This window comes from Protomyctophum bolini (genome assembly GCF_963924005.1).
Source record: "Protomyctophum bolini genome assembly, chromosome: 13".
Taxonomy (NCBI): domain Eukaryota; kingdom Metazoa; phylum Chordata; class Actinopteri; order Myctophiformes; family Myctophidae; genus Protomyctophum; species Protomyctophum bolini.
Window position 1 is genome coordinate 5,981,451 of NC_137874.1, and position 14,019 is coordinate 5,995,469.

At 43.1% G+C, this 14,019-nt stretch overlaps 1 protein-coding gene across 2 annotated transcripts in view; it reads right to left on the bottom strand.

Annotated features, from left to right (window-relative positions):
• rb1 (retinoblastoma 1) overlaps positions 1-12,424 on the bottom strand; it is a 37,485-nt gene extending 25,061 nt beyond the window's left edge. Inside the window, exons 1-17 of one of the 2 annotated variants that reach the window (XM_080780704.1) lie at positions 12,212-12,424; positions 11,526-11,646; positions 10,487-10,590; positions 10,244-10,378; positions 8,979-9,017; positions 8,786-8,835; positions 8,245-8,355; positions 7,997-8,142; positions 6,780-6,857; positions 4,654-4,763; positions 4,438-4,512; positions 3,633-3,720; positions 3,412-3,528; positions 3,086-3,142; positions 1,797-1,828; positions 1,568-1,644; positions 797-1,020 (exon numbers count right to left, since the gene is read on the bottom strand). In XM_080780704.1, coding sequence (XP_080636830.1) covers positions 797-1,020; positions 1,568-1,644; positions 1,797-1,828; positions 3,086-3,142; positions 3,412-3,528; positions 3,633-3,720; positions 4,438-4,512; positions 4,654-4,763; positions 6,780-6,857; positions 7,997-8,142; positions 8,245-8,355; positions 8,786-8,835; positions 8,979-9,017; positions 10,244-10,378; positions 10,487-10,590; positions 11,526-11,646; positions 12,212-12,294 — 1,647 coding nt within the window. In that variant the 5' untranslated portion in view covers positions 12,295-12,424. Of the gene's footprint in view, positions 1-796; positions 1,021-1,567; positions 1,645-1,796; positions 1,829-3,085; positions 3,143-3,411; positions 3,529-3,632; positions 3,721-4,437; positions 4,513-4,653; positions 4,764-6,779; positions 6,858-7,996; positions 8,143-8,244; positions 8,356-8,785; positions 8,836-8,974; positions 9,018-10,243; positions 10,379-10,486; positions 10,591-11,525; positions 11,647-12,211 lie in introns of those variants that run through there. The other variant, XM_080780705.1, reaches the window with a different exon arrangement.
• Positions 12,425-14,019: the final 1,595 nt, after the last annotated feature.

The following is a 14,019-nucleotide window of genomic DNA, read 5'->3' on the forward strand; positions in this document are numbered from 1 at the left end:
AGAGAGAGAGAGAGAGAGAGAGAGGGGGTGGGAGAGCACCACTCAGTAAGAGTTCACACAGGTGTGATTTCTTTCAAGATTCCTTGTGCACAATATAATAGCTCTACCTACACATTCTCAAGTGACGTGAGGTCCCAATATGACAAGTAAGGGATTACGACGATGGACTGCGGACTACGTAGTCGACATTTAAAACAAGACGATGTTGCAATTAGAAACATTGAAAACTATTTAAAAATCACACCCTTGAGAAGTGAGGGGCACTCTCATCATTAAATACATCATCTCATTCCGGCCGATCCCAATTTGCGTCCTCACCTCCGTCTTCAGTGTTTGCGTTTACACAATGCTTGCGTTTGCACAAACACTCAAAGTTGGCCATTCATTGTCAATGGCAGTACATTTTTGTGTTTACTTTGCACAAACACTCAAATCTGTCATTATCAAAAGGCATTCAAACGTTCGTTTTAGGGCAATGTTTGCGTTTGAACAAACCCTCAAAGCTGGACATAGGAGGGGATAGCACCCCTCAAAAACACTGACAACAAGGCTGGTAGAGAAGCGAGCTTGAGACCCATGAGGCACAACACACACACACACACACACACACACACACACACACACACACACACCGGCATCGTCAGCATCGGATGCTACCGAGTACCGACCAAGCGACAGAAAAATATTACAAACAGGACATGAGAATGAGAATGCATTGGCTCTTCACACCGGTTGACAAGCTATAATATCAATGGTTGCCAATACACAAAAAAAACAATAAATAAAAACAACTGACCGTTCTCCATGCAATGGTCTCCATGATGAGGTGTTCGCAGCTCTCCAGGTGTTTGACGATGTCTTTGCGCAGGCTGGGGTCGGCTTTGATGAAGCTCTCGATGACTTTGTAGAAGTCGAACGCAGACAGCTTGAACACGTCCAGGATCCACGGGAAGCACAGGTCCATCTCCGCCGAGTCAGCGTTACTCCCGTGGTTGTAGCCCCCACTCTTGAATGTGCTCCCTGTTTTATGAAGGGGGCAATTGACACAAATTATACCCTGAAAATAGTATCCATTTTATCGACACAATTACTTTTTGCTGCGTTGTGACAAAGTAGAAAAGGACACAGGGGATATAACTTGAGAATACGAGTCGCCCCCTTTACCAACTCACCCCCGGGGCGCACAGCGCGGCCTGGTATTCCTAAAAGTAAATTATGCTAGAAACGGTTAAACCTAACCTTATTCCTAACCTTAACCTCAGTAAAGAACTATGCCTAAACCTAACCCTATACCTAAACTTAACCCCAGTAACACTATGTCTAACTCTAAACTTATCCTCGGTAAAACTATGCCTAACCCTAAACTTATTCTCAGTAAAACAAAATAAAGAATACAAGAACCGCGGCACCGAGCGGATCTACAAGCTCATAGCAGATCTACAAGCTCATAGCGCGCCATAAATATTTATCAATTAGAATCTGATCTCAGGTCAAAATGGGTTAACTCTGAGAGTGAAGAAATTGACCCATACTGTATGAAATAGTATTAATTATCAGGGAAGCCCACCTTCATAGGTTGCCATGACCACTTCCAAGGAACACGCCAACAGTGAGGTATGGAATGTGGAGTCGTTGAGTAGTTTGCTGGAACGGGAAATCACGAGGTAAAGAATGCATCGCTGGTACACATCAGAACCAAAGAGAGGCTTGTATACGCATTCCCTTCCATCGCATGTGAGAACAGCAAATTGATTAAAACAGACGTGCTTTTATTAATGTAACTTGAGGACACATACCTGAAATTTTGCACCGACAATCTTTTTTCCTCCTGTAGAATAAAAAAAAGCATTGTGTGAAAAAAATGGTCATGTGGAGAAAACTTTTACTATTCTGAAATGACAAACGAAGATTCAACCACTGTTGTGTTGGGTGGGGATATGGACTAAGATTAGTGCTTTGGTAACACTTGCTATGCCCATGTATGCCCTATGTACCCATGTCTATACAGAACACTATATTAATAATAATGATAATAATAATAATTCTGTTCTCTAAAGCCCTAACCACACCAAAGGGTCACCATGCAACTCCTTGGGTCCAAACGGTAGCAAGGAGTCAACGCTAAAACCGTCTCGACCCTTTGGTGTGGTTTTGGGCCATTGAATTCAACGCAGGTCAACGTGCAACAAGACATATCACACCGCAGGGACAACGCTAAACCCACCTCGACCCTTTGGTGTGGTTTGGGGCCATTGAATTCAACGCGGGTCAACGTGCAACAAGACATATCACACCGCAGGGACAGCGCTAAACCCGCCTCGACCCTTTGGTGTGGTTTGGGGCCTTAACCTTCCATAAAACTCATACAGCAGACACATGGGACTGCATGATTATATGGGCACGTTTGCTAATAATGGTGACCCAACCAGTCAATCCGCAGTAGGCCTGCCACTTTCCTTTGAAATTCTAATTCCCTTTTCTGTAGAGGATAATGATATCCGACTTCCCAGTAACTGCACAACATTGATGTGTCATCATCATACATACATCACCAGGTCATTTAGTGCACCAGCTAGTGGTCGATAAAAGCAAATCTTCAATTTCCTACATTACTAACCTACATGGTCAGGGACCACATGCAATTCCACCACCAGTTGATAACCCCTGCTTTAACCCCTTTTGGTGTTAGCATTATGTTATGCTTTAGCTATTGAAAAATAGCAGATCTACAAGCTCATAGCGCTCCACCGAGTGGCGCGCTACGAGCTTGTAGGTCTGCTATTTTTGAAGAATCGTGAAAAGTGACATGAAAGTGTTTGAGGAAAAACTGCTTTTTCAAGAAAACAGTCGGGATTTAGAAGACATTTGCAGAATCGTTCCCAGGTCAAAATGGTTTAATTAACTGAAATATGCAAGTGGTCGACCGACTTCCGACTAACTGACAACATCGACGCGTCACGGGTCACCTGCAATACCTTCACGGACCACCGGTGGTCCACAATAGACCACCCCGTTGAAAACTCCTGAGCTATTTGAATCCGTAGGGAAAAGAAATACACACGTTGTAATCTTTAATTAAACTTACCGATTTAAGCATCGACTCCATGACTCTGTAATACAGGCACACGCCGAGGGTAAATCTCTGGGGGGAAAAAAAAGGTAGAAAAATATATTAATAGACTTGAGTGTTGCTACTCTCGCATCATTCACAACCACAACAACAGCAGATCTACAAGCTCGTAGCGCGCCACCGAGTGGCGCGCTACGAGCTTGTAGGTCTGCTATTTTTTGAAAAATCGAAGAACGACTTGACATAGAAACATAGCTTTTTCAGAAAACCGTCAAGATGTATAGAAGACTTTTTTTTTTAGAATCTGATCTCAGGTCAGAATGGGTTATATAACTGGTTACCTGTTTGCCCAGGATCACACAACGTGGGCCGACTGCCTGTGCAAACCTCTGGCCAAACAGCTGGCCGAGGGTCTCCACTCGGTTCAGCACCTCCTGCGTGGGGTCCACCGTGCAGTTCTGAAGGGAAATAGCACGAGGGTCAAAGGCCAAGGTTATGACAAAACACAAGTTGTGTATTGTGGGACTATATATAGAAATGTTGCCGAACTTTGGAGACCCACTTTGAAATACATAGCGAGGTTAGCAGACGGCTGGTCCCCACTGGAGGTGAGATCGACCCTCAACTGCTGAATGGAGTTCATGGCGGCTCTGATAATAGGAGGACAGGATCAGACATACAGTATGCAATACATTTCAGACTGTGGTCCATACACTGGGAACCCATTTTGGTGTTAGCATCATGTTATGCTTTAGCTATTGAAAAATAGCAGATCTACACCGAGTGGCGCGCTACGAGCTTGTAGGTCTGCTATTTTTGAAAAATCGAAAGAACGACTGAAATTTTTAGAATCTGATCTCAGGTCAGAATGGGTTAATCAGACCAGTGTGTGTCCAGTGGAAACCTCGTATGAATTAATCTGAGTTCCCAGAAGTTTTATTTTTCGCCACTAGGCGGGCGAGAAAAAAGGAACTTCTGGGGAAAAAGGAACGTATCCCTGTGAGGGAAGTACGTTGCGCTCAGAATCTGAGCGGACACTCCCCTTTCCGGTCTGAAGCACTGTGCATACCATGAAAATAGTCCGAAGGGAATCCAATTCCAAATTGAATTGTAGTAGGCCACCACCGCTCAAGGAGCAATTGTTTCCCTTCCGTCTTATTTAGATGTAGCGCCCACTCCATGTGGAACCCCCCCCTGTCTTTTCATTCGCATTTCATTTGAAACGCAACGCACTGGGCCACACCCCTGCTGCACAGGATCTGAGGCCAATTTTCCTAGACTACGTATGAATCTGATCTCAGGTCAGAATGGGTTAAGGGAGAATGACCAGAAGAGATGAAACGGATGAACTAGAGAGGGTTGCTCACCTAACCGGTGTCTGGGGTGGAATGATCACTTCCTCCTCAAGGTTGTTCTTCTTTGGCGTTCTCTCCACCTGCATCCTGGATGTGTGTGTGTGTGTTTGTTGTTGTAGTAAAACAATTATTTAGAAATGTTGGAAATATACTGTATCACAAATCAACAAAGACCTACAATGACAAGAAATGTATCAGAATGATACTGAGGAACTGATGCCACTTTACATTTCTATTTTAGGAGAAAGAAGAGTTTCATCTCCGTCCAGGAACAGCCGCCCGTCAAAGTCTCTGCTCTTGAGGTAGTGCTCCTCATACTGCATGTTGAGGTCACTGGCCTAGGGAAAGGGGCGAAACCGTTCAGTATTCATCCTGAAGAAAACTAAATAAAAAAATACCTTCATCAAAACTAAATTGTTTCCAATAAAAATCCCACATTAGTTTGCATCTAATAGTTCTGTGGTGGAAATTGTTTCAGCCTCCGTGGGTGTCTTTTTGTAATGTGAATGGAACATTTCGTTAAGCTGCTTTTGGCCTTTCGTTTTATGCGCTAAAAGTGCCTCCGGTTGGAACTGAGGCTGCTACTAGAGTTCTCAACGGGCCCGGGGAATGAAAGGCCTGGCCCACGAGAGCAAAGTCAACAAGTTACTCCACAATATGCAATATGACAGTAGACAATAAATAGATAAGGAGTCAGGTTAGCACAATAAAACAATATAAATAGACTTTCATAAAACATATTCTTTATCCTGTCCACCCATAAGCCAAATAACAACCAGAACAAATAATTATTTAGCCAACCAGCTGGCGTGAAAACACTTGAAAAATGCCCAGTCCGTCACCTGGCAACTACAGTACGGTAATGCTAGCATTATAAAATATGTACCATTATCCCTTCTTCAGATAAGTATGTCAAATTGAAAGCAAAAGACCACATCCTGTCTCAGGTGGTTTCACATGCAATTATACACCTCCGTGTGATACTACTACTCTGTGTGCTCAACAAAACCTTTTCCTAACACCAAAGCAAATATAGAAGATGAACTAAAAGAACACCGCACAGCTGTCGGACACGAAAGGAGATCGGGGGCCTTCGCATACATATGCCGATTTGCTCAGACACATATGACGTAAATTCTCTGTTCATTTGTCAATGGCATTTTTTTTATGTTTGTTCAAACAACACACACATTAAAGCTGTATATTGGAGGGCCTGGCTGGCACCCCTCAAAAAGTATCTTTTGTTTTGCGGTTATCGACTGAGCATGTTCGGTCGGCGTTCAACGCTTTCCTACAAGTCCCGACCCCGAAGGCACCGTCTACAGCGGTTTGTCGGCAATCGGTCCGTAATAGACGATTTCCGAAGCATTCCGCGGGAGACGTCGGCACGGGGGTGAGCTAGCTTTACTAGTACGCCTACCCAGACTATGCAAGTAAAACGGGTAATGTTGGGAATTTCCGGGTTAACCCATTCTGACCTGAGATCAGATTCATACGAGTTTTTCCACTGGACACACACTGGTCTGATTAACCCATTCTGACCCGAGATCAGATTTAAAAAAAATGTCAGTTGTTCTTCGATTTTTCAAAAATAGCAGACCTACAAGCTCGTAGCGCGCCACTCGGTGGCGCGCTATGAGCTTGTAGATCTGCTATTTTTTCAATAGCTAAAGCATAACATGATGCTATAACACCAAAATGGGTTCCCGTTCAGAATGGGTTAATACACATTTTGACATGGATTTCCATGACTTTCCCCATGACATTTCAAGAATATTTTATGACCAAACATACCATGAAAGGTCTCTGTGTAATACAGTACATGGAAAAGGGATGGATTTAAGTGCAATATAGACGTATAAGTGGGGCATCTAAGATATGACTTTTGTTCTGTATGACGGGCAGAATCCTTGTATCTCCATATTTCATATTTTTTTTCCCCCCATTAGTCACAAAATTGTGACTAAATAATAACTACAGGTATATTGAATATACTGTCTGGAACACAGGTTCTTTTTTTCCCCCCTTTTCCAGAAAAGCAACCGCTTTGGACATACATACTACAAACACTATCGAAGCGAAGAGCAACATAAACCGTTGGTTGGGGAGTGGCTCAGAGGGAGATAGTGACCGGTAGAACGGCCGGAAGGGAATCGCGAGGTTCTTAGTTTGATCCCGAGCTCCGCCTGATCACCGATGTGCAGGTCGGTGCCTTGCATGGTTACCCTTACCCCCGCCATCATTATGGATGTGCGTGTGAATGGGTGAATCTGTGTAAAGCGCTTCGGAGAAAAAGCACTATAGAAATGCACCATTTGCCATTTACATTTGATGTGACCTCATGCTAACCCTACCTGAGGCAGATCCTGGGATCTTGAGATGTCCACTGACTCCAAGAAAGCAGAGAAGCTGGTCTGGTACACATTTCTCACCTGAAAAGTGACATTGAAACAGACACAGAGTGAGACAATATTGCATTTTTTGTTTGCAAGACTAGATGTGATGAAATGAGATACTCAGAGAAATATGTAATTTGTAAGTTGATTAGCGGTATTGTAAGAGCCATTTGAGCCACCATATTGTTTGCCATGATTCCTGTCAATTTACCAATCTATGTTGCCATGGTTACAGGGAGGGAGGGTATTTAACCCTGGCCCTAATTAGTCTCAGGTGTTGCCAGTGGCAGAGGTAAACCAGTTTTTTACTGTGTTCATGAGGGCTGATGATCTGTAGCCAATCCTGTGCGTTTGATGGTTTATATTATGTTTATTTTGTATGACAAAGTATAGGACTTTAAGCAGCTAATAAATATAGTTTAATTTCTACTCAACGGACATCTTTGGACATCAGTTATTTGATCACACGTCTGAACTTCCTCGGCAATCAGTATCACCCAAGTATAGGGTCTTGGGCGTTACAGGTATACTGTGGTTACTTTTGTATGCCCCGTTTGATGCGTATGTATCGTAGCAGCATATGACGTCAGGGTATAACTAGCTCTCAATGATGACGTTATAAAGATGTGTATTAAAGGACCCAATGCCAGAGTGTAATTGGTTTTCGATGGTGACGTAATGACGATATGTTCTAGTGTCGGGAGGATTAAAGGTAATGCTCCTATGTATACATGTATGTAATCTGACACCACTGCCATATCAAGCACAAGTAGTCATTACGTCATACGCTGGCACGGCGCATACGCATCAAACGGCGACATGGACGAAAACCATTACTAAGTAATAATAAATGTAATACTTTGTAGTGACTAGTGAGAATGAAAAGTGGCCTCGGCTTGTGGTTAGAGTGTACGCCCCTGAAACTGGGAGGTCGGGGGTTCGATCCCCGGCCGGGGTCATACCAAAGACTGTAAAAATGGGACCCAATGCCCTCCCTGCTTGGCACTCAAATGGGTTGGATTGGGGGGTCAAATCAACTAATTATTCCCGAGTGCGGCTCACCGCTCCAAGAGATGGGTCAAATGCGGAGAACAGATGTCCCTGCGGTAACGTGTGCGACTAATCGTACGACTTTGACTTTGAATAACTAACGTAAAAGGGAGCCGAGCACAGACCTCTTCCATGTTGCAGTCGTTGTCTTTGCACAGGGTCTCAAGCAGCTGCACGTCCAGCTCTGGCTCCGGAGGACGCGACTTGGCCTTGCTCTGACTGCGACGAGACGTTCGTGTCGGGGGGCTCGGAGCTTTGTTGACGGCCGATTCTAAAAGAAAACAAAGTGAGCCTGTATTAAATACTTTGATCCACAAAGGTGATTTCCTCCATTCACACCAAGAAAAGAGGGTGGCATGAGACCGAGGCTTACGGTAGAGTGGCTGCAAGAGGCCCGGAGGGCAGCGCTTGATGAAGAACTCCAGAACGCACAGCAGTAGTTGGAACGATATGACCAAGTCATCTTCCATCTGCAGAACCCGTCCTGTAGATGGCAGAGACGCAACGTGTGAATGACGGCAATACTCGACACTTGTCGCCACAAGGACATAACCGCTTAACCCATTCTGAACCCATTTTGGTGTTGGCATCATGTTATGCTTTAGCTATTGAAAAATAGCAGATCTACAAGCTCATAGCGCGCCACCGAGTGGCGCGCTACGAGCTTGTAGGTCTGCTATTTTTGAAAAATCGAAGAACGACTGACATTTTTAGAATCTGATCTCGGGTCAGAATGGGTTAATCAGACCAGTGTGTGTCCAGTGGAAACCTCGTATGAATCTGATCTCAGGTCAGAATGGGTTAATTTCAATGTGCTGTTCCTAGAGCATGTTCACGGTTCCTCATCCTAGTGGTTTTTGGTTTTCATTCTTTGAAATGTGTTTTTGATTATCTGTAATAAAAGGTTAACCCACCTTTCGCCAACAGAAACATTGTCCAAATGTTCTCGATGGTCTCCTTCTCCCTTAAACACAACACATTGAGCTATTAATCAAACATGAACTTACTTAACACGAATTATCACAAGTCGTGAGACGAAAAAGACACCGTTGAAGGAAGAATGCATCAATTAATTCAATTAATGTGATACAATATTCTTTAACTTACTTGCCATCAGAACCCAAAGTAAAGATATTCTTGCTTATTCTGGAACAAAAACAAAAAGGTAATGATCAATGAATAACTCAGTCATAACCAAAGATTATAAATGCACAGGTGTACAGAAATACAACCGTTTAGCCTTTATTCTCCCCCTGACAGGGTGGTTATTAAGGTCGCATTCTCACCTAATACTTCGGTAGACTCGAATGCGTATGGGAGGAGAAATGGGATTCTTGCATATTTAATTGGCTACGGTTTGCCTTCACACTGTCATGATCCGCAGCAATTGGAAACGCAGCAGGGGGGACCTTTATCAATGTGTTACATTCATAAACTAGCCTACACAATGAAATGATAAATCTATGGTGATAAAATTATACTCATAACGTGCATTATGTGTCGTGCCGTCTGGGACTGGACCCCCCCTCCCCCCCTCTCTCGCTCTCTCACTATAAGCAGGCAGCCACGCACTGTTCTTTTGGGCATGGAGCATAGAGTATTAAAAGGCATGGAGGCACAGCGCTGAGCCGCACTGATATAACACAGACAGCAGCGCAAAATGTTTACAAGTTTATCGAGATGAAAGTTCCTACCCCCCACTAGTCCCCACACAGTGACAGCACTCCATGTTTACGGCACGCACAGACAGACAGAATATTCTGTAGGCTATAATACTATTACACTGCACTGCAGTGTTTGTGTTTTCTTAAGCAATTGATTAATGTACTCGTCCTCATTTCAATCAGGGCTTCAGTCTCCACTCTCCTCATTCGACCACGTCTATCCACGGTAACGGGACATCTTTGCGCTGCGTAAAATATGCCTTCTCCGTCTCCAACTGTGTTCACTAGCTCCTCACCCGCCACATTGTTTGCTTAATTTCCTTTATTTACTGCGGATTTGCAGTCACACCTGCACCGAATCGTAATCAAGTGCGATTGGAAGCGAAGCGAAACCCCCGTTTTTGCTCGGAGTAAAATGCGGTTCTTTGCTGCGCATTAGGATTCGAATGAGCCTTCACACCTGCCAAACGAAGCGCACTTTCTGACAATGCGCAGCAGGATGCGTTTTAATCGCAGCAAAGCTCTCTGGTGAGAATGTGACCTAAGAGCTCATAGCCACCGAGTGGCGCGCTATGAACTTGTAGGTCTGCTATTTTTGGAAAAAAACTGTAAAATGTGCATGTTCAACATTTCTTTTAAATTTCGACGTCAGGCCTGAATGGGTTATTTAAGCCATTATATTGTTGCTGTTCCTACGCCGTCACTCACTTTGTAAACCTCTGGTAGAGAGCCAGTGTCACGTCGTACTTCTTCTCCAGGCGGGTCAGTACTGAATTAACTTGGGTGCTTATAGTATCCACGTTCACATCCAGTTTCTTCACCAAATCCAGGAACTGCTTCAAACTACAAAAAAATAAATAATCAATCAATCAAATATCTTTCTGCCAATTCCATAGACCTACAAGTTATGCAGTCCTATTCCCACACCGGTAATTAATGTATCATACTTACTTCAGATCGACAGCTTTCTGAATCTGTGTTACAGTAAAACTGGCAACATCAAGGTCAGTCACAGTCACGTACAGGCATGCGCCCCAGAGCCGTCTTTGCATGTCCTGTATCGACAGATTGAGGGTAAAAAAAACATAATCAAATCTATAAGGTTCAAAACAAAACAATTTCTAGTAACAATAGCTATGTGCTAGCCTGGAAACGGACAAATGTGACAAATTCCACACAGAGATTCCAGACTAATATCTATGCAGCGATAGATAGTCTGGGCCACCCCGGCAAACTATGTGAAGGCCTGGCTCACAGGCTAGTGCCAACAAACTGATAGTGATATTCAAGTTCTTATACGATTACGTTCAGATATTATTACGATTTAGAACGATATGAACATTTGACTGTTATAACATAGTCATGTTATCCAGGGCATTGAGCCTACATTCTCAATCAAAAAACTAATTCAGATAAAAGGTTGGGCTTAAGTTCAAACAGAACAGCAGCACTTCGAGACTCATGGCACAGAAAGAAGTACTAAAGGCAATAACACTATTGCTTTGTTTTGGCGGTTTATACCAGTGGTTCGTGACGTGGGGTCCCGGGGACCCCCGAGGGGTCCTTGAGGGAGTTCCAGGGGGGTCCCCAGCTAAATGACAGTTTGAAAGCAAACGGACCCATTTGGTTCCATTTTTGTACACTCTCAGAGTTAAATTAACATTGATTTTACAATATAAATTGGGGGTCCCAGAGATATAAATGCCATTAAATGGGGGACTAATGCATGTCAAACTGGGGGTCCTTGAAATTAAACGGGTCTCTCATGGGGGTCCCTGGCATATCTTTTCAAAGGGGGGTCCGCGGGCTAATTAGTGTCAATTTGGGGGTTCTTGACGTAAAGAAGTTTGGGAGCCACTGGTTTATACATATTCCACCTCACATATACAGTAACATCTGGACCCGTGACCGTGACTATTGTCAACATGGGTTTACTGCTGTGTGTATATGTGTATACCAAGATGTTCATAAATTGGAGACGGATACATACTTGAGCATCATCCATGGATTCTTGAACAGCCTTCCACAACGTCCAGGCTCGATCACACACCATGTCTGTCACCCGAAGGCTCTTACACAGGACCAGAAATTCTGCATCCTTTTCCCTGTGTCTAGTTGGATGGAACAAAGAGCAGCCAAACAGAGGAACATACTGAATAAACTAACAATGACATTTAAGTAAAAGACACATAGACTTACATACGGTGTGTGATTTAGTAAATTATATGTCATAGTGTGGTTAAACATAGCCATTAATGTATACTGTATACTAATTAATGTAGATTGTAGAACCTTTACAGTTTCATTTGTATAATCTCGGGATTAACAGGTGACTTTGCTCGCTGTGTACATTGTTTATTGAGCAGTTATTAACAATCAGTGTACTGGTAAATATCTGTAGGTCCCCCATATTTGTCACAAACACAAACAATAACACAATGGCTGGACGCTTTTCATCGACAGATAGAGGTCGAGTGTGTCATGATATTATGTAGCTAGCTAATGGTTTTGTCAAATACAGTAGTAGTACAATTTACAAGCAAATCCACCGGCGTGGAATTAAGAAGTAGCACTTTGCTAAAGCAATATCGTGCCTTGTAACCGACTAAACGACACCACTATTAGCACAGATAGTATCGCTTCTGTTAATGGCGTGAAGTGAACAGGGTAGCTTACTTTTTAACAGAGAACTCTGGGTTCTCTTTCTTGTCTGGGGGGGCACTTTTAACTGCCGCACAGTTACGCTTCTTGGGTGGCATGGTGGTCCTCCTTTAGCGCAACAAATAATAGTAAAAATGTAAAAAAGTGACAACAGTGTCTCTGTTGAGGCTGTTTACGTAGTTTTTTTTAAATCCCACTCCTCCTCCTCCTCCGCGAGAGTCCGTGCAACGACACACACACACACACACACACACAACACAAGCCTGACTTCCTGGAAGCGGTGGGAACTGGGAAGAGGACGTTCGTTTTACATTGTCCGGTGCCTAGTAGTGTCAATACCACTGACCACTACACTATACACCTCGAACCTCGTTTCATTCATGTATGTTTGTTTATCCACAAATGGGTTTTTAATGCAAGCGTGTGCGTCTGTTTTAAGATAGTGTTGCATTATAACGGACGTTGATTTCCCCCTGGCTCAAAGTTTATAGACGACAAAAACAGCATTCCCTGTGAACTTGAACGCGTGGGTCACGTGATACGAGATGACACTATTGGGACTTTAAAACAAACGAACCCAAAGTCAACAGATGGAAACGCGGGAAAATCTCCGAACGCAACATCCGCCCAAAGCCACTAGCGCGCCAGCCCCTGGCCAGCCCCCCCCCCCCCCCACTGTCACACAAAGGATACTAGCTAGCCTGAAAACTAATCAAGTCAATATACAGTTACAAATATTATATGGACGAGTGATTTGACCGCAACAGACCGATATTTGAAACTATATATTTTTTTGTTGGGGGGGGATTTTGTTCCATTCTTCTTGTACTGTACTGTACTGTAGTGAAACTGCTGGATTCTGGGAATGGACATTCTTATGCGGTGAAGATTAGGCTATCTGTTGTCAATGTAGTCCCATATGTGCCCTCTCCCTACGCTCATTCTGTAGCTCGGAGCTACAGAATGAGCGTAGGGAGAGGGCACATATGGAGCTATTGTCAATGTTGACTTGTTTAAAAATATTTTGACACTAGTAATTTAGTCGTTTTGTATAATATATAGCGAACATCATTAGCCAATATGTACTGTACAAAGAGCTTATGTATTTGGGATTTTGAGTAGCCTAAATAAGCAATCAACAAAAACAACTAGACTGTTATCACCAGCTGATCGTTATTTATTTCCATGTCTTGCAACTGTGATACTGTTATGGCACAGTATTATTGGACTCATGGACTGGACTGTAGTGTATATGTATCTATCTTTTCATTGTCTTGCAACTGTGATACTCTTATGGAAGTATTGGACTGTCAAATATTGATGTATCACTACTATCTACTTATATATAGCAAAAAAGAGAGAACAGGAATTCATCATAAACTGACTGAAAGGACATGCAAGTTTTCCTCCGAGGTGGTGGAAAGCCTGGTGGTGGTGGGTGAGGTTAACATGCAAGGCTGTGCTTTGTGAGGGAAAGAAATTGTTAGCTTGCTTAACTCAATAAATAAATCATCTTCTGTGTGGACAATATATTCCTTTTCAATAACAATATCGTAACTGAACATTTATATAATCCTTTCCTTGGCTTTAAAAGTGAATAAAAATAGGACAAAACAATCTTTGAGTGTGATTGAGTTGAGAATCAGTAAAGTATCTGAATGTGGTTCAAAACATTTAAATGCTATTCTGGCTGGGGAATGAAGGATCAGGTTGATGTTTGCAATCTTCCTTGCTTTATACAACAAAAGTATTAATTATATAGGCCTACAACCCAATTCTTTAATATGGGTATCTACCCCAAAAAAGTTAGAGGATTCATAGAA